The 18,281-nt window shown below is 59.9% G+C and overlaps 12 protein-coding genes across 12 annotated transcripts; 6 read left to right on the forward strand and 6 right to left on the reverse strand.

Annotated features, from left to right (window-relative positions):
- Positions 1-42: 42 nt before the first annotated feature.
- Malapachy_3585 (hypothetical protein) lies at positions 43-884 on the reverse strand (the record flags this gene model as incomplete). Its single annotated transcript, XM_018138051.1, has 5 exons — positions 43-271; positions 301-482; positions 520-662; positions 694-764; positions 799-884. The coding sequence occupies 5 exons, from the start codon at positions 882-884 to the stop codon at positions 43-45; spliced, it is 711 nt and encodes a 236-aa protein (XP_017994097.1).
- A 235-nt stretch (positions 885-1,119) lies between these two features.
- On the forward strand, positions 1,120-3,351 carry Malapachy_3537 (cmgc srpk protein kinase; the record flags this gene model as incomplete). Its single annotated transcript, XM_018138005.1, has 2 exons — positions 1,120-1,157; positions 1,200-3,351. The coding sequence occupies 2 exons, from the start codon at positions 1,120-1,122 to the stop codon at positions 3,349-3,351; spliced, it is 2,190 nt and encodes a 729-aa protein (XP_017993788.1).
- A 32-nt stretch (positions 3,352-3,383) lies between these two features.
- Positions 3,384-6,143, reverse strand: Malapachy_3561 (nucleoporin-interacting protein nic96; the record flags this gene model as incomplete). The annotated part of the gene is given in 3 exon segments (XM_018138029.1): positions 3,384-3,391; positions 3,408-5,920; positions 5,950-6,143. The coding sequence occupies 3 exon segments, from the start codon at positions 6,141-6,143 to the stop codon at positions 3,384-3,386; spliced, it is 2,715 nt and encodes a 904-aa protein (XP_017994059.1).
- Positions 6,144-6,312: 169 nt separating this feature from the next.
- On the reverse strand, positions 6,313-7,222 carry Malapachy_3568 (phosphoribosylformimino-5-aminoimidazole carboxamide ribotide isomerase; the record flags this gene model as incomplete). Its single annotated transcript, XM_018138036.1, has 3 exons — positions 6,313-6,545; positions 6,572-6,639; positions 6,669-7,222. The coding sequence occupies 3 exons, from the start codon at positions 7,220-7,222 to the stop codon at positions 6,313-6,315; spliced, it is 855 nt and encodes a 284-aa protein (XP_017994066.1).
- Positions 7,223-7,366: 144 nt separating this feature from the next.
- Positions 7,367-8,398, forward strand: Malapachy_3546 (hypothetical protein; the record flags this gene model as incomplete). Its single annotated transcript, XM_018138014.1, has 1 exon — positions 7,367-8,398. The coding sequence occupies one exon, from the start codon at positions 7,367-7,369 to the stop codon at positions 8,396-8,398; it is 1,032 nt and encodes a 343-aa protein (XP_017993950.1).
- Positions 8,399-8,467: 69 nt separating this feature from the next.
- On the reverse strand, positions 8,468-9,907 carry Malapachy_3560 (cbs-domain-containing protein; the record flags this gene model as incomplete). Its single annotated transcript, XM_018138028.1, has 1 exon — positions 8,468-9,907. The coding sequence occupies one exon, from the start codon at positions 9,905-9,907 to the stop codon at positions 8,468-8,470; it is 1,440 nt and encodes a 479-aa protein (XP_017994060.1).
- A 203-nt stretch (positions 9,908-10,110) lies between these two features.
- On the reverse strand, positions 10,111-10,983 carry Malapachy_3584 (hypothetical protein; the record flags this gene model as incomplete). Its single annotated transcript, XM_018138050.1, has 1 exon — positions 10,111-10,983. One exon carries the CDS (start codon positions 10,981-10,983, stop codon positions 10,111-10,113), a length of 873 nt encoding a protein of 290 aa, XP_017994098.1.
- Positions 10,984-11,146: 163 nt separating this feature from the next.
- Malapachy_3574 (vacuolar atp synthase subunit h) lies at positions 11,147-12,619 on the forward strand (the record flags this gene model as incomplete). The annotated part of the gene is made up of 1 exon (XM_018138040.1): positions 11,147-12,619. The coding sequence occupies one exon, from the start codon at positions 11,147-11,149 to the stop codon at positions 12,617-12,619; it is 1,473 nt and encodes a 490-aa protein (XP_017993985.1).
- Positions 12,620-12,722: 103 nt separating this feature from the next.
- Positions 12,723-14,447, forward strand: Malapachy_3552 (hypothetical protein; the record flags this gene model as incomplete). Its single annotated transcript, XM_018138020.1, has 4 exons — positions 12,723-12,948; positions 12,980-13,108; positions 13,137-14,357; positions 14,437-14,447. 4 exons carry the CDS (start codon positions 12,723-12,725, stop codon positions 14,445-14,447), a joined length of 1,587 nt encoding a protein of 528 aa, XP_017993896.1.
- A 52-nt stretch (positions 14,448-14,499) lies between these two features.
- Positions 14,500-16,012, reverse strand: Malapachy_3688 (hypothetical protein; the record flags this gene model as incomplete). Its single annotated transcript, XM_018138150.1, has 4 exons — positions 14,500-14,594; positions 14,620-14,739; positions 14,768-15,885; positions 15,915-16,012. The coding sequence occupies 4 exons, from the start codon at positions 16,010-16,012 to the stop codon at positions 14,500-14,502; spliced, it is 1,431 nt and encodes a 476-aa protein (XP_017993604.1).
- Positions 16,013-16,199: 187 nt separating this feature from the next.
- Positions 16,200-17,797, forward strand: Malapachy_3666 (trna guanosine-2 -o-methyltransferase; the record flags this gene model as incomplete). Its single annotated transcript, XM_018138128.1, has 5 exons — positions 16,200-17,205; positions 17,234-17,336; positions 17,372-17,588; positions 17,617-17,736; positions 17,765-17,797. The coding sequence occupies 5 exons, from the start codon at positions 16,200-16,202 to the stop codon at positions 17,795-17,797; spliced, it is 1,479 nt and encodes a 492-aa protein (XP_017993489.1).
- A 111-nt stretch (positions 17,798-17,908) lies between these two features.
- Malapachy_3675 (dash outer kinetochore protein) lies at positions 17,909-18,277 on the forward strand (the record flags this gene model as incomplete). The annotated part of the gene is made up of 3 exons (XM_018138137.1): positions 17,909-17,926; positions 17,954-18,013; positions 18,041-18,277. 3 exons carry the CDS (start codon positions 17,909-17,911, stop codon positions 18,275-18,277), a joined length of 315 nt encoding a protein of 104 aa, XP_017993554.1.
- Positions 18,278-18,281: the final 4 nt, after the last annotated feature.

An 18,281-nucleotide genomic window follows, 5' to 3' on the forward strand; every position in this document is an offset into this window, starting at 1 on the left:
ATTTGTGTGGAGGGACCCAAGTCCTAGTAGAATACAAGCAAGTTACAATACAAGGCTATCGCGGATACGTGCCACGTCCGAGGGACGCAGAGGCTCAAAGGGCATAACAGAGTCAAGACGAGGTTGGTCTTCGGAGGATGCGACCGTGACATCCATGTCGCCAGGCACGCCGCTGCCCGACTGCGTATCGTACAGGGCTAGCGGCGATGTGGAGAGCGTCGCGGACTGCTTCGCGAGCCGATCGAAAAGCGAGGGGTCCGCCGAGAAGAGGCTGTGGTGAGCAAAGATCCACCAACGTACTGAAACATGCGGTCGTTAAGAACCCATTGCTGCTGCAGCTCGGCCAACAAGGCCGGCTGAAAGCAGTCGTGCAAGAATGTCAAGAGATGCTGGACAAAGTGAGGGTGATCAGGATCCGCAGCGCCAGGCTTGTCAGACGTGGTAGCAAGATAGGGAAGTAAATTGAGTCGGCCTGTAGCTGGCTACATGGGCGTGAGAAGGGTCGAGAGTGATACGTACTTCCACAATGGGGTGCATAAGGATCGGCGGGAAGAAAACGGTAGGCAAGGCCAGCTGCTCATCGACCATCGTGAACTGGATACTAAAGCGAAATACCCCTGGTGCATAGCTGCCTGTGCGAACAAATACGACGCCATGGAAACCTGCAGGTAAGTAGGACGGTCAGCGACGTACGAAAGGCATCCTGAGCATCAGGGCGTAGGTACACGCCTTCTGGGCATCGATGAGGCGCTTGGAGGCAGGCCCTGCAGGTTAGCGAGCGCTGGGATGGCTACCTACAGCTGGCGCTGCAGCCGCTGACGGCCGATCACTTTGGCATCCCAGCGGGTCGGGGCCATCGAGGTGATCGTAGACTGGCTCGCCATGACTGATGCCAATGACATGAAGTGGACCTAGGCCCCTCTCGATACGATGTCATGCAGGCCTTGCCTATCGCGTGAGTATGGTAGGCTTACGAGGGATGAATAAGCCAATCAGAACGGACCTTTGTGGTTCGCGGTGCGTTATCACCAGCAGGTTTATTCAGACCGGATACGATCGGGCATCTGTGCGACCTTGCACGGCCGTTGCACTACCACCAACCTAGCGATAGCGATCGCTATGGGGACGACGTCTACCCCTCCAAAGGAGGGTTCTTCGTATGTATACGTACTGATACGGTGCTAACATGGCCCTTGTAGATTTACTCGACTATTTTGGCCGAAGACCAGTTCGAATCCGCAAGCGAGTGTATCACGAACGAATGCCACGACGCAGGCAGGCAGCACGACGCCTTCGTCCGACGTGTCGGACGCGTCGACGACACCTGCTGGCTCTCGTACATCAGTGCAAACGATTCCCATTGCTATGGGCGCCACACCGTCAGGGCCTGCGACGCCGACGGAGGAGCCTACCGTGCATGTGAGCGATGGCGACATTATTGCGCGGGGGCTTGATTCGCCGGACGACGAGGTTGGCTCAGTGCTGACCGAGGACGAGGAGGATGAAGAGGACTACTGTCGTGGTGGGTACCACCCCGTGAATGTCGGTGATATCTTCTCCAATGGACGGTACGTGATTGTGCGGAAACTGGGCTGGGGCCACTTTTCGACGGTGTGGCTTGCAAAGGACCGAGTGGCGAATCGCCACGTCGCGCTCAAAGTGGTCAAGTCGGCACCGCACTACACAGAAACGGCCCAGGACGAGATCAAGCTGCTTCAGCGCCTGGTCTCGGCGGACCACGACCATCCTGGCCGACGACACTGCGTGTCCCTGCTCGACCACTTTCGACACAATGGCCCCAACGGCTCCCATGTATGCATGGTGTTTGAGGTACTGGGCGAGAACTTGCTCGGTCTAATTAAGCGATACCAACACCGCGGTGTGCCTGTCCACATTGTCAAGCAGATCGCGAAACAAGTGCTACTTGGTCTGGACTATATGCATCGGTCGTGTGGGATTATCCATACGGATTTGAAGCCGGAAAATGTGCTCATTTGCATTGATGATGTCGAGAAAGTAGTTGAAGCTGAACTACGAACCAATCCCAAGGCCGTGCCGACCAAGCTGGTGGGTGTGCCGCCCAGCCAGGGCCGCGGTGGCACGCAAACGCCTCGTCGTGAGTCGGTGTTTATTACAGGCTCGCGCCCGTTGCCGAGTCCCAGCAGCAGTCTCGGCTCAAGTCCGATGCTGGACAAGCTTGCGTTCGCCATGTCGAAGATCGGCGACAAGTCGAATCAGTTTGAGTCGCCGTTGATGAGCCCTGTGACGGCAACTAGTTCGTACGGGACGCCTACGATGACGGCGTCGTCGTCAGAGACGGGCGCGCCCGGTGCGCCGTTTGGCAGCAAGATGCCTGTGGGTGTGCCGCGTGGTGGGCCTGGCCCCTCGCTGCTGTCGCAGCAGGCGCGCACGGCGCAAGGCCGTGACGAGACGTTGCCGTTGGATATGGCCAAGTCGTTCTCGAGCACCTCGACGGGTCTCTCGCCGCCGGTGAGCACGTCGCCTGATCCGCTGCGTCCTGCGCCTGCGGCAGGGGATCCCACGACGCTGCCGCCGCCGCCGCCGTACGACCCTTCGACGCTGGAACGCATTACTGTCAAAATTGCCGACCTGGGCAATGCCTGCTGGGTCGACCATCATTTCACCAACGATATCCAGACGCGGCAGTATCGCTGCCCGGAGGCGATTCTCGGCGCCAAGTGGGGTCCGACGGCGGATTTGTGGAGTACCAGTGCGATGTTCTTTGAGCTGCTTACTGGCGACTATCTGTTTGATCCGGCGGCTGGCAGCAAGTACAACAAGGACGATGATCACATTGCACAGATCATTGAGCTATTAGGCGACTTTCCCAAGAGCATTGCGTTTACAGGGCGGTATAGTGCCGAGATCTTCAACCGCAAGGGCGAGCCACGTCATATCCACAAGCTACGGTACTGGCCGCTCGTGAATGTGCTGAAGGAAAAGTACCTGCTTACACCCGAGCACGCCGAAGAGCTCTCCAACTTCCTTCTCCCGATGCTCCGTCTGAACCCGGCGGAGCGGGCGACGGCGCAAGACATGCTCTCGCATGAGTGGCTCCAAGGCATCATTACGCAGGGCGAGATTGATATTGTGCTCGAGCAGCAGCGCCGCGCCGCCGAGGCGGGCGGCGTGCACGTGCCTACGCGCGATGAATTGGACGCGGAGGATGCGCTGAAGCCCATTGGCTCTGGCGCCTCCTCGCCGCTGTCTGGCAGCCCAGGCAGTCACAGCGGCGTGGTGCCGCCTGGCTGGAAGGGGGGCGGGGATATGGCGACCCACGTTCTGCAGACGCAACTATCGACCACCAAGCTGTCGCCTGGCGCGCCCTAAGTACAGTGCGCTACTTAGTGGATCTGGCGGTGTTAGTGGCCTTCGCATCCTCATACGCACGTATACGTCCAACCGTGTAAGTTGGCTGTAGGTCTCATTGCTCATGCGGAAACGCAGCATACCGGCCCACATCATCAGTGCACGAGCTTGAGAGCGGTACTCGAAGAGCACCGTCGAGTCGGCACGGGTGACAGAGTTCTGGAGCACCTCATGTAGTTTAAACAACACATTCATAGCCATCAACACAATCTCCGAAAAGTTCTTGGTAATGTTATCGTCGTAACTCTTGAACGCCTCCGCTTTGCGCGTAATCGACACGACATCCGCGCGCGCCTCCGCATCGAGCGGCAGCAGGTGGAGCGACTCGAGCGTCTGTAGCGCCGGCGCCCACTGCTCGTCGCGGTACAGCGTCGCAGCGCGCTTGAGCTGCAGAAGAGTCCGGCACGTGTCCATCTTCGCACTGGCGTGCCCTTGCTGCTCGTAGCTCGCGAGAATCGCACGCGTAAGCACCACCAAGCTCGACGACGAGGCGGATGGCGTCATGCCAGGCGCCAACGTAGCGTCCCAATCGGCCAGCTGCGCCGGCTCCATGAGATTCGTCCCCAGCTCGCGGCTCAGCACACCCAGCACCGTATCGCGCTCCTGGCCATAGTTGTACAGAAGAATGGCCTCCGTCACGCGCTGCGCACGATCGCACTGCACGGCCACCGCATGCACGATCGAGCGCAGGAAGGCACGCCGATCGCCCAGGTGCAGCAGTGCACTTTGCTGCTCAATCAGGCCCGGCGTAGGCATGCCATCCGCCTGCATATCGCCCAGCAGCTCATGCAGCGCCGACGTAGGCGCATCGAGAAGCAGCGATTGGACCAGCTCATGGCATCGCTGTACCTGCTCCTCGCCCACCGGCGCAGGGCTGTCCGCATTGAGGCATAGCAAAGACATGTACGCCAACGCATCGCGTCGCGATGTCGACGCCAGCTGGCGTGTGTACCGCCGGATCATACGTGCCATATCGACGTACGCCACGCCCTGCACAACCACACCGCAGTCGAATTGCGACGCATCCTTTGCGGCCGGCACGCGAAGCAGGCCATAGTACGCCAACGCAATGGCAAAATGCACAGCGTCGACTTCGTACGCAGCGCGGCTCTGCAAGAACGCCACAGCCTTCTCAAAGCGGCCGACGAGCAACAGCAGCTGGAAGTAGTGCAATGGCCGCTGGCCCTTCGGATCAAAGTGCGCCTCGCCGTACTTTTCCAGCTTCGCCCCAAGATCCTGCAGCGTGTACGACTGCAGCGTAGGCGCTTGCGTCGCTGTAGCCCTGGCCTCGTCCTTCTCACTGACCAAACTTAGCTGCAGCCATAGCCAGTTCTCCGTGCTCTGCACAAGCGCCGCAGGGAACTTTTTCGAGATGTCAAAGCGCCCAAGCAGGCGGTACAGTGCATAGCGGTACGGATCGTCGGGCGTCGTATGCCGGAAGCGCGTCACGTATTCGCTCATCCAGTGATCGCGCATGCCACGAGGCAGTTGGCGGTCGGGCGCATCGGCCCACGCCTTAAAGTGCGCATGGAACGCCATATCGGTGCGCTGGAGAGCCGCCTCGTTCTCCTGTACACAGACCAACGCTTCCTGGACATGGCCAATGCGCACCAGGAAGAAGAGCATCGCCCACAACGGCGCCTGCGTCGCTTGATCCAGCGGCGAGGACAGATCCGCAGGCCATGTGCCTTCCTTCGTTCGCAAATGCACACGCAAAAACGCCGCGACCATCGCGCGGACCGTCGGCACACCACCACGCTGCGCTTGCACGGGGTTGGCGGCAATGACCTGCTCCATATACTCGGCAAACTGCCGCTCCAGGTAGGCACGCGCGCCACGCACCCACTTTTGGCGCAGCGCCACACCCTGCGCGCCTTCAAAGTGTGTTACATCCAAATAGGTCGCTGCGTATTCGCGCGCCTGCACAGGCGTAGGGCGACTGGACGCGTCGGAAGGCATTTCATGTACCATATACTTGAGCGCCGTCCAGGCATCCAGCAACGCACGCTGCCGCGACGGCTCCTGCGTAAACGACTCGACGGTCTCCATGAAGGCATGGATAAGCGGCAGTGATTCACCGTCCAAACGCGCCCGATTCAAACGCGCAATCACGGCATCGTAGCGAATCATGCGGCTATGCTGAGCAAGGCTCGCCTCACTGGACGGCGCCGCCACACTGGTACTAGCGCCGGACACATGCGAAACAGAGCGGCGCAGCGTCGCTGTAGACGACGACGCAGCGTCCTCCGAGCCGCGGTGCTGCCCGAGCTCATCCAAGATACGCTGCTTTTGCGCTTGCCAATCGCGATGCAAACTGCGGCCTAGCCCCGTGTGGAAATCGTCCAGCGCACTACGCCGGCCTTCCTCGATCATACTTAGGATCACTTGCTCATGCTCATGACGGATGTACCCTTCCAAGTCAGTATCGTACACAGGCTGCAAAGGCTCGAACGTATTCGCAATGTTGGTATGTTGAATGGCATTGGAGAGCTGAGCAGCATCGATACCGCCACTTGCTAAGAGGTAGTGCCTTTTATGTAAGTCATGTTTCATACGTACGCTCGCGCATCTGCCGAAGGATGATGGCCACTGCGCACACTCTTGCTGACCAGCTTGCGGCTTTGGCTCTCAATCTGATCAATGCCCAGCTGGATGGACGGCAAGTCCGAGTCACGGCCAAGCTGGTTCGTCAGCTTGCGTGACTGTTGGAGAATGTCCGATAAGGACATGCCGGGCTGCGATGTCGCGCCCATAGAGGCGTGAAGAGGGTCCATCCCAAGCTCGCTGGAAAAGGGGGACGGTGGATGTCGACCAGGCCACGCACCGCGGCACACGCGCAGGTGTGTTGCTCACGTGATAGGGCTCGTCCCCCATGCCCTTAGGCTGTCCTGCCTAGCTGGCCCCTGGCATGCTACAAGGCTATCAAACACGTAGACGCAAGGCGTGTGCGCTCTCGTTCCACGCTACGAGCTCCGCCAGCGTAACGCCCGTACCTCCGAAAATGTCCAGCGCACTGCCGAACGTGAGATCCACACGTCCCTGCGAAAGTGTGTCCACCAACTTCATATCCTCCAGATCTGCCACGTCAGCCATGCGATACGTACGTCGCGCGCCACCTGCATAGGTCGTAGGAATGGTCGTCCATTCGCCCAAGCCTATTGTCAGCAACACCTTCACGTACGCTGCACGAGATCCTGGTCAATGCCACGGCACAGACCTTCTACATCCGCCGCATGGATGAGTAGTTCGCTACATATGTCAGACCGCATGTGCCGTACCTGCAATGCGCCGAAACGAGATCCAGCGACTCTTTCGATAGAACCATATCTGTGAGATCCTGCCAACGGTTCATCGCCACGACCCACTCATCGCCACGTCGACGGCAGCTTATGTCCACAACCAGACGCTCACGACCGACACGCGCCTCTAAATCCAGCAAACGCTCTAGGGAGAACTGGCAAGCGGGGAATAAGTACGACGTGACAACGACCTTTTCTGCGCCACGCTCGATCCATGTCATAGCATTCTCCGACGTGATGCCACCGCCAACATGTAGCCTGTTCGGCCATGCCTGTAGTGCCTCTGTAGCCGCATCATCGTTGCCGGGGCCCAGCTTGATGACATGCCCACCACGCAAGTCGTGCTGCGCATAGAGCTTCGCATAGTACGAAGGTGGATGCTCAGCTACAAAGTTGGTACGCAGCGCCTCTGTATCGTCGCCCTGGCCATCCTTCGCATCACGAAGCGAACCGCCTACAATCTGCTTGACACTGCCATGATGCAAGTCAATGCACGGACGAAACACGCTCTGACGTCGAGGCGCCATCACCATCTCGTAGAAGAGGCACGAGCGCAGCGCGCACGTTGGAAATCTTGGCCCTCCACTGGCGTCACGTGCGAAGGGAGCGAGAGCCTCCACGCAGCAGCGCGGTGCGAGCGATCCAGCGCGTCGAAGAGCGAACGAAGGCTTTGCCAGATGACGCTAACGCTGTACCAAGGACGGCACATGGTGCGTCGCCTAGCAGGGCCGCTGCTTGGCGTGCGCATGAACTCAAGTGCAGCAGGTGGTGATAAGCGTCGGCCGCGTGAGTCGCTGTTGCGCCGCAACTTGGCACCGCTTTCGCCGCCGACGCCGCCGCCACGCAAAGTGGAATACAACCCGCTTACGGTGGCCCTGGTCAAGGGAGCAGGGCGATTGCTGGGCTACAACTTTGTGCGCAGCAAAGCCATCAAAGTCACAGGTGATCTGTACGATCGCGCGGCGATGCGGGCGCAGGCGGAGGCGCATTTCTGGTACAAAGAATGTGCACTTCCAGCCTCGTTTCAGACGTGGTTCCAGTTGACGAACTTGCATGTGTTTCTCCTTTTAAGTCGGTTCCGTGCGCTCCCGTCAAAGGAAGCACAGACGTATGCGCAAGAGCTGATCAACCACTTTTTCATCGATACCGAGTCGCGTATGCGCGAGCGTTTTGGCGTGCAGACGTCGCGCCTGGTCAAGGGGTATATGAAGGATCTGCATCAGCAGCACCGAGGCTCTGTCGTAGCATACGAAGAGGGCCTCGCCACTGACGACGTACGTCTCTCGGCGGCGGTCTGGCGCAATGTGTGGGGCGGCGGCTGGGGCGTGATTGGCGGCGTGAAACGTAAGCTGCCCAAGATTGACCGCACGTCCAAGGGGGAGGATCCCAACCTGGAGGGCACACCGGATCTGGCTCTGGACAAGGAGGTACCTATGTTGAGCGCGTCGCAGGAGACGGAGGAAGATCGTGCTGCCCGTGCAGAGCTACTTTTCCCGCAGCACTTGGAGCGCGTCACACGGTGGCTGCGGCGTGAAGTGTACCGCCTAGGCCACTTGCCTGACGAGGTCGTCATGGATGGCGATGTGTACGCGCCCCGTGCCGTCGCAGGCGACGTGGTCGGCCCTCCGACCGCGTCCACCGCGACAGCGCCAGAGCCTTCGCCAGCGACATCCAAGGCGGTGGTCGTATCAGCGTATACACGTATTTAGTGGGACAACCAACGGGGACTCGATACAGACCGCGGCCAAAAGAACGTTGTACATACTAAGCTACAGAGTCTAGGATGCCGGGGTCTCCGGTGTCCTAGGCGTCACAGGCGTCCCGGGCGTCGCAGACGTAGGGGAGGGTATCGTGCTCGAAGGCTCGCCTGGCGTAGGCGCAGGCGCGGTAGGCTTGCCGATAATGTACCGCAGCACATCACTGAGACTTAGCATACCGACCAACTTGCACTTGGGTCGCAGTGGGAACGATATGTCGGCATCGTCCAAGAACGAAGCATTGGGCGCCTTGGGCAACGCCCGCTCTTCGTCAGCATCGGCCATCGGCTCAACGACCAGCATACGGTGCATGCGGCGGTGCTTGAGCACGGCAAAGACACTCGCAAGCGAGTCGTTGGATGTACAGCAGGCGACGCCCGTGTAGTCGGCAGGCCGCCGGTCCAGCGCTTGCCGGATCGTCAAGTCCAGCTGGCTGTACACGCCAGTGCGCAGCAAAGTAATGACGTCCACCGACTCGTAGATATCCACCACGTCGCCCTGTTCATCGATAATCGGGACGGCACTGATTTCGTTCTCGCTAAACAGATGCACGACATCAAACACCGACGTGTCGAGTGTCGCTGTGAGCATTGGCCAGTACGGCCCGGCGTCTTTGGGTGGGGGGCCCGCCGTCATTCGCAAACGCGCATGGGGCGTACGTTTCTGGCGCTCGAGTTGGTGCGCATAGGTATACGTCCCGATGCCCAGCGAGCCGATCGTCGCCTTCAAGCCTGTGACTTCGCGGCAATTCATCGCGATAAACTTGAGCAGGCGGTACTGTGTCAATACACTCAGCACTGTAAAGATCTTTAGATCTTCGTCGTATTGAAGGAGCGGGATACGCCGCGCGTGTGTACGCACCAGCAACTCTCCAGCCTCAGCTAGGGATCGAAGGGGTGCGATCCATAGCAGCGGCGGTGGGGGTACATGGAGCGCCTGCTCAATCTCGCGCAAACGCTCGAGGCGCAGCGTCTCGACGTCCAGAGTCACCGAGTCGTAGTTCACGGCCGTCTGGTAGTAGTACTGAATCAAATGGATAATATCGTTGACAGTGATCATACCCGCAAACCCAGGGCGAATGGGCGGCGAGGAGGTATGGTCGGCGTCGTCTTCGTCGATGGTCGAGCGCCATAGCGGCGCAGACACTACGCCAGATTGAAACATGACATCCAGCGCAGACTTGACCGACAGCTTAATGTCTAGGACCACAAGTCGAAAGGATACAGGAAGTACATCGTAGCTGCTGTGGGTGCGTAAAAAGTGACGAATGGCATGCAAGGCATGCAAATGATGATTTTTAAGCTTCGCGAGGCGTCGGTCGACACGCCGGGTCGCAGGATTCATCCCGTTGCTCTCGCCTTGGCTCGTCCCAGCGGCTGGCACACCCTCTGACACCGTGACTGCCACCACGTCAGGCGGTTGGGACGGCGGTTCACTCGAGTCCACGGGGGTCGTCGACATGGCGGCAGGCAAGCAAGCAAGTGGAGCACACTCCACGGGCTCGTGACCCCTCGCAGGCTGGCTGGCGCTCTGGCGCTCGCGCGCAGGCCGTCTTGGGGAAGGCCCTGCATGTGGAGGCCACCCACCGAGCCGCCTGCCGCCAGAGCCGCAAGGCGGCAGTAAAGAGACGAGGGGGCGAAGAAGGGTACATGGTATGAACCTATTTAGGCATCGAGCAGGTCTTGGACCACAGCCCAGTACTTTTGTGCGTTGGGATCATCGCTCCAACGCTGCGCAAGCTCATCTCGAGTGAGCCATGCATACTCCACGCCGTTGGCGGGCACAGGCTCCCCAGCGAGGATATGGGCTTTGAGAATGTATGTCTTGGCGCGCTGGGAGGCAGGGATCACAGCGATAGGCAGCTTGCTCACTAGCCAGATATCCATCTCGGACCCCAGGGCGTCCTCGACGGCCTCCGTCGCGGTGTCATGCAGCGAGTCGGACGCAGAGCGCGACGTCGGCAGCGCCTTGGTCGGCAAGCGCCATGTCGGTCCTTCGCTCTTGTCACCTGCGGGCATCTTGACGACAAGGTACAATGTCTGATCCAAGGCACGTTCCAAGCTCTGTTGGTCGTTCTGGGCATCTGCCTCCGTTGTGCGTGGGAGCGTCGCGTAGAGCTCGGCATCCGATTCGCTGCCGGTGCTCATCGACTTGTTCTCGAGCTCAGCACGAGTCTTGGACTCTGTCGTGATATCCCACGTCGACTGCAGCTGGGCGTAGTACGCATCGAAGCGCGATTCCGCCGCGGAGCCTTTCTTGAAGTACATATCACGTGGGAACGGCTGCTGCAGCTTGTTAGAGAGCGCTACATTGAAGCGGTAGTACTCCTGCTCGAACTTGGACGGCGAGGCCTGCAAAACAGGAGCGCGTGTCACGAGCAGCGCCGACTGCAACGGCGTAGCGGCGGCGCGCGTGGAGGGTGTGGGAGTCATCGCAGCCATAGCACTGGACATGAACGTAGCACAGAGCAAGCGGTCCATGCGGTTCATTCGCGGCACAGGCGCCATGAACGGCGCACCAGCACCACGCAAGAGCATCGTGAGGCACTGAACAGAAAAGAGGTCGACCACGAAGCCAGGCAGACGATCGTCTTTTCTCCACGTGCGCCCACGTGCGCCCACCGCGGCGGCGGGGCCAGGCAGGCGAGGCCCAGCCCACCGCGCGGGTTGCGTCACGGGCTCCGTTCGTGCACGACCGACAATGGGAGAAGACACACAGAGTGACGGACCAGGTGTGGTGTTTTCCACATCGCCGTTGCTTCCTTTGTCGAATGTCTGGCTCAAGGAGATGACAGAACATCTTCGTGGGAAGCAGACGGCGTGGGAGGGCTATCAACGGGCCCAGCTCATCTCCGCAGACCAAGTGCCGCTGTTGCGCGACGCAGAGCAGGCAGGCAAAAAGGGCGAGATGGCGCCCATCAAGGAGAAGGGCTCGACCTATGCGGGCTTGTATATGCAGCTGCTGGACAAGCTGAATCGCACAGATACGATTCAGGCGGTGCTGCTCCTCACCGACGACCTCGTCCAAGCCGCGCCGGAGCACTTGGCCTGGTTCGTGCAGGCCGAGCCGTATGCGGCGCTGACCAAGCTCATGAAGATGGACGATGCCTTTGTCTCGATCAAAGCCGCCCAGTTCCTTACGCTGTGCCTCTGTGCGCACGCCGAGTCGTCGGACAGCACGCCGCCGCACGCCGCACTCGAGTCGCTGCTGGCGTACATCCACCGAGCGCTGTCGAGCTTGAACAGCACCGAGGCGCCGTCGGACGGCGCGAAGGGCAATGTGGCACCGATTGCGCTGTGCCTGGCGGGCGAGCTGCTGCGCACGCCGCGTTTCCGCTCGGCGATCTGGGCGAAGGACGTCGAGGAGAAGCAGGCAAACGACGATACGACGCTCGTGGGCCAGCTGGTCGCGGTGCTGGGCCTGTCGTTCAAGGGCTCGGGGGCGAGTGGGACAAACTCGTCCGGCCGTGCGAGTGGCAACACGGGTGTGCCGCAACTGCACTACTTGGCTCTCTTTGGCTTGTGGGTACTAACGTTTGACGAGGCAGCGGCGAAGGACATTGATACGTACTTTGGTGTGGCGACGGTGTTGGTGCATGTGGCCCAGCTAGCGCTGAAGCACAAGATTGTGCGCCTGATCGTCTCGATTTGGCGTAACATGCTGAGTGCGTCGAAGGAAGCGAATGCGACGCGACTGCTCGGCGCCAAGGTGCTGCCGTTGTGTGACACATTGCAGGAGCGTCGGTACCCAGACACGGAGCTGCAGGACGACTTGGAGTACGTCAAGTCGGTGCTCAGCCACCGTATGGAGCAGATGAGCTCCTACGATCAGTACGTCTCGGAGCTGTACAGTGGCCACCTGAGCTTTGATAACCCGGCGCACCAGCTGGAAGAGTTCTGGAAAGAGAATGCCGAGAAGATGACAGAGAACGATAACAAGGACCTGAAGCAGCTCATTTCGCTGCTGTCGTCCAAGAGCTCGACGCCCGATACACTCGCTGCTGCGTGCTCGGACTTGGACAAGTTTGTGCAGCACACGGAAGGCGGCCGTCGTCGCGTCACCTCGCTTGGCGCCAAGACAGCGATTATGGAGCTGATCGAGCATCCCGATCCGAATGTCAAGCACCAAGCTCTACAGACCCTCGCCAAGTTGGTATCGGCCAGCTGGCGATAAGTAGCCAAGGACCCAAGCCATATTTGTAGACAGACCCTGGCGCCCGCGCGCGTGCGCGCCCCATCCGCGCCCCTCCACAGGGAACGCACGTTCGCTTCGCGCGATGCCGGCGTCCGAGAGCGATCCACTGAGTCTCGGGGCGCATGCGCTGGTGAACTGGTGGCCTTGGGCTACGGACGACGAGGACGACGACGAGAGCGAAGGCCATGCGAACACGCAGACCGGTGTGAGCCGGCGAGAGTCGGCGGCCGGCGCGGCGGTGCGTGTGTTGGTCAGTTCGTTGGCCGTGCTCTTCCAGCGGCCTGTCCGTTTGTTTCGCCCTATGCACTGTACGTATTGCGAAGGCCACTGATGACGCAGTCTCTTCCCTTTCGCTGCTGGATATGCTCGCGCGTCGAGAAGGCAAGAAACTCGGTGTCCCCTTCCTTCGCCGCCTCGTTCGCCAAGAAAAGCCCGCAGTGTTGCTAGCGCTCATTGCGCCGCCCATGCGTACGTACGCATAGAAGCTAACACGCAGTGGCGAATCTTGCGATTGGATTCACCTTGTTCCAGACGTATACCCTGACCGAGAAGGCGTGCACACCTGTTTCGCATACCAGTGATATGTTCAAGCCCACATGGACGGTCGCCGTCGCAGGCGCGGCGGCGGGGGCGGCACAGTGCATTATTTCCGCGCCACTCGACAATGTGCGCCTCGTCATTCAGCCATGGCTCGTGCAGGATGCGACACGCAAAAGCCTGCTGGCCACGCTGCCCAAATCGCCATTCCACGCTTGGTCGGCGATGGTCGAGGCAGCCTTCCTGCCATTCTTGCCAGAGCGTTGGTACCGCCTCGTCCTGAAACGCATGGAGCGCGCTGGCCGCTCCATTGAGCCGAAAACCTCGACGATCTTCCGGTACCTACCTCGGGATCTGCGCCTGCTCGCGCGACGAAAGCATGGCGTCAGTTTGCTGCTGTCCCTCGTTCGCGATGCCGCCGGGTTTTCGTGCTTCTTTGTGACGTTTGAGTGGGCCCGACGAGTCGCCTTCCGTGCCTCCCTGTACGCCGACCAAGTATGGCACTGGGCTCGTCGTCGTAACGTACCGATCGATGCCCAGCAAGGCCCGTTGGACCAGAGCTTTGGCGCAAGTCGGACAGTCGGCGGCCGCATGGTCGCCGCACTCTTGCTCGTGACAGGCGGCGCTGTGGGCGCTTTGCTCTACAGCTGGGTTTGCAGGCCCATTGAGTACGTCCGTGTCGTGCTATGGCATCGACTCTATGTCCCCCAAACCAAACCGCATGCCCCCGCGGCCGATACGACACAGCGCCATGTCGCGCACATCGCACCGCACCGCAAATTGGCCGCGATTCACAATGTTCGGGCGGTGCGTGTACGTCAGCCGGTACCGCGTATTAGCTACATACAAGCGCACCGTCATTTGCGGACCCAGCGACGACGTATCCCTCGTTGGCTGTATACCTGGACTCAGACGCCCTGGTCGCGCGCCACCACCTTGCGTCGTCGGACCCCGTCGCACGGCTGGTGGGGCCAAACGACCGTCCGCAAATTGATGCGGTTTGCCCGCATGACAGCACCGCCGACGCTGCTCACGTCGCCTATGCGTTTGTTTGTGCATACCTACCTCGTACGTCCCTTTACACACCCCGCTCTCTGCAAGGCCTCCGCGCCGCGGCCGTGGGGCACCGCGCCACCTGTCCGTCACGCGGCGCTGGTCGCCTCGCCTACGTGGCGCGGACGTACGTTGTGGACGCCTCCTACCCCGATGCTCACAGCCTCGGCGGCCCCGCGGCCTTCCCGATGGCAGTGGCTTCGAAGTCGTTTGCTGACGCCGTACGCGTGTGGGTTTATCGTGTTTGCGTGGATGAGCGGCGATCTCGGTTAAAAGGGGCGTGCGCCGCGGTCGTAGACATACTTTACGACAGGGAACCGCAAGCTTGGCAACGCGCCATCCAGGTTGGCCGCCTCTTCAAAGTCTGGTGTAAGTGCAAGCGAACGTACATGATACCGTCACGGTGTGCCCTACAATGTCGTCAGGGTGTGCCGCATAGTACAAACGCTGCGCCACGCGGAACCCAGAACCGACATGCACACGTCGGCCATGGTGCGAAATCAGAATGCCTGCGTCGTGAGTGGTCGTAGTACCTACTAGCTAGTGCTACGCGGTCCGCGTACGTGCCGTCGACAGGGAGCCGCATCGTAGTCACGTCAATGTCTTCCACCACAAACTCGGCCTCTTCACGCCGCCGCACTTTGCGCAGCGACGGCGTACGTCGGCCTTGAAACGGCACGTCGTCTCGCAACATAAGGCCTTCCCAGCCCTCCACCGCCGCGCGGTGTTGGATCGAGGTCCAATCGCCCTCCGACGTAAGACGCACGTGTGGCAAGCGCCGAAGGCATGTCGTTGGACAGGCTTTTGACACAGCCTCGAGCATCTGTTGAAGGCGCGCGTACCGCTCAGCAAATGGCGGCGTAGGCGAGGTCCGCCACGCCAGCCATGCCTCCAGCGGTAGCAGATCAAAGGGGTAGTAGACCAGCGTAGCAAGCTCGGTGGGCCGCTGGACTTGCGAGGCGGCTAACACAAAGCTTTCCTGCCCTGCATCGTCCAACGCACAAAGCTCTCCATCCAGGACGAACGCACGTTCCTCGCCCCAGGCCGCCACACCGGCCTGTTGCAGATCTTGTTGCAGCGATGTGGCCACCGCAGACAGGGTAGTAAGGACACGGCCAGTACGAGATACCAAGTCCACATGCGTCACGACACCGTGCGTGAGGCGGACCAACGCCAAGCAACGTACGCCGTCGTGCTTGCGGCTGGCGTACCAGTGCGTCGACGTAGGTGGGAGGCCAGGACCGGTCCATGTCTGCGCCAGCGCGATAGGCAGTGGCCACGAGACACGCTGGTCAGTATCCAACGCTTGTAGAAGAGCTGTACTCGACCGATCCTCGGTGGTCCATACACGACGTAGTGTGGACGCGGATACGCCCATACGAAGTCGCCGATCCAGGCATCGCAGGAACACATCAAAGGTCGAAAGAGGGTCTGGCACTGAGGTACAAATAGCAATGCCATGGCGATCCAGAAACGTATGCACCAATTGCTTGGCTGCATGGCCACGTACCTCGCCGCGAGCTAGGGTATCCAGCAATGCCTCGATCGACGGGGGTATCGCGCTCGTAGGAGGTAACAAGGGCCGTGCAGGGTTCGTTAGGTACTTGAGTAGTGACTCAGAGGTCATATGGAAGGGACGCGCTTGGATATACAGCCTAGGATGAGCAACAAACATCGTACGTACGTATGCAAGAGGGGCTCCATATCATGAAACTGTCGTAAAACTTGTTGCTTGGCATCGGAGGTAGGCGCTTGGCCACATTGCGAAATGAGAGACTGCATCCGCTGCAGCTGCTGAAGAGGGTAGGACGACGTCGAAGTACTGACCCAGCGGGCCACGACATGGCACGGCCCACGGCACAAGGCCCACGCCGCCCGCATGCGCCTACGGCACCATCCCCTCATGGATGTGCGCGCGAACTCCACATGTGGAGAGAATAACCAGGCTTTTTCTTCGCCTGGCTCCGTCATGACGGCACTGCGCGAGAAGGACGCGCCATGGGGACGCGTGTACGTCCTGCACTGCGCGCACTCTCATACTGATTTCCGGATCCCAGAGATCGTGGCGAGTGCAGAGTACCTGGGCTTGCGTCATGAATTGCTGCCTACGCCATCGCGCGAGTGCCCAGACGGCCTACTCGGCGATGTCTCACGTCCGTTTATGCTGTGTAGGTTAGAGGACGACGAGGCAGCGCGCCAGATGCTACGTAGATGCTCGTGTCTCCGTGGCATTTGGGAGCTGTGGGCCTGTGCGGATACGTATGTCGACTTGCATGCACGAAATCAGGCACGGCGGGCGTATGAGCCATGGCTCGCGCCGCAGTACACATGGAAGGCCCTGATGCAAGGATTCAACGTGGCCATGGGCAGCAAGCGACGTATTGCCTTGATCGAGTCGTTTTCGTACATGGACTTTAAGGGGCCCACACAGATGCGAGGCTCTGACGTGACGTGGGGCGTCTTGGAAGAGTACCGCCGGCCTACCGACCCACAAGACGTAGAAGCGCGTGGCCATGCCGAGTTGGGCGATCGTGATCCACGTCTCGTCCAGCTCTTTTTGGGCCGCAAGATCAAGGATCGAACGGGCGCGATGCCTGCGCGAGACTTGATCGATGCGCTCGACCTGAAAAAGCGTACCTACATCGGGAATACCAGTATGGAGAGCGAAATGAGTGTGATTATGGCGACGATGGCCCTGGCTGGTCCCGGCCAGTTTATTTACGATCCGTTTGCAGGGACGGGCTCGATGCTCTATGCGTGCTCTATGCTGGGCGCCTTTACGTTCGGCAGCGATATCGATGGGCGTATGCTGCGCGGCAAAGATCGGCAAGGCCCGTCGGGTATTACACGCAGTGCCCAGCAGTATGGATTGCGGGGGCGCGTGGTCGATACAGCCGTATTTGATATGACGCAGTCGCCGTGGCGTGTGCCCTTCCGTGGTGAGGTAGGCCTGTTTGATGCGATTGTGACAGATCGTACGTATTTGTGATCTAACCATACCAGCTCCCTATGGCGTACGTGCAGGCGCCAAACGACAAGGCCGAAGGAATATCGAACACCAGCGTGACGAGCCGTTCATTATGGCCGATGGCCGCGCTGCTCATACGTACGTGCAACACGGCTCCCGGACTCACCCGCTAGCCTGCCTGACTATATCCCGCCGACCAAGCCGTACCACCTCTCGGAGCTAATCGCCGATTTGCTGGCATATGCCAGCGCATTGCTCAGGCCAGGCGGCCGCCTGGTGTTCTGGCTGCCGACCATGACGGAGGACGACGTAGAGACTACGATCCCGGAGCATAAACACTTTGTGCTGGTCGCGCACAGTCTGCAAGACTTTGGCCGATGGGGCCGTCGCGTACGTGGCATGCGACACTAACATGCAGTTGATTACCATGCAGAAAAAGGACGACGCGGCACAGAGCACGATGCCATCCAGCTACGATCGCATGGCCGTGCCTCGACGCATGCTCGCGAATGAGAAACCAGACGAATTCCGCAATCGCGTACGTGGCTTATATGCTAACCGTATAGCTATTTACGCCGCCCCCGGCCACGTCTTCGTAGACAGTTCCACACGATAGGAAGATCTGTGCGGCCCAGTGCTTTTGTATCACGTGAGAGACCATCGCGACGCGTACGCGCCGAGGAAGAGACCGGCCATTTCCTACCCTCATCATGGTCGCGGGCGCGAATGTAGGTCGAGGCCGTACTTACACCCAGGACTTGGACGGCAGTTTCTACGAACGCGAACGTGAGCGTTTGATGGCAGACATTACGAGTGTTTGTATACGCATGACTTACCCACAGAGCTTAGAAGTGATCATTGCGAATAGCAATGCCGTGAATCGCAAATTGGAAGAGCAGATCTCGGTGGGGAAAGGCTTTGACTCGATTTCCGCGCTATGGGGCCAGTTTTCGGAGCTCATGGTGCAAGCTGGTATGCCACCGACTCATGCAGCGGACATGGAGACGGACACAGATACATCGGTCGTGGGGCAGAGGGATGCCTATGAACCCACAACGCAGGCCGACGAAAGGACGTGACAAG

The sequence above is a fragment of the Malassezia pachydermatis genome (assembly GCF_001278385.1).
Source record: "Malassezia pachydermatis strain CBS 1879 chromosome Unknown scaffold1, whole genome shotgun sequence".
In the NCBI taxonomy this organism is placed as follows: domain Eukaryota; kingdom Fungi; phylum Basidiomycota; class Malasseziomycetes; order Malasseziales; family Malasseziaceae; genus Malassezia; species Malassezia pachydermatis.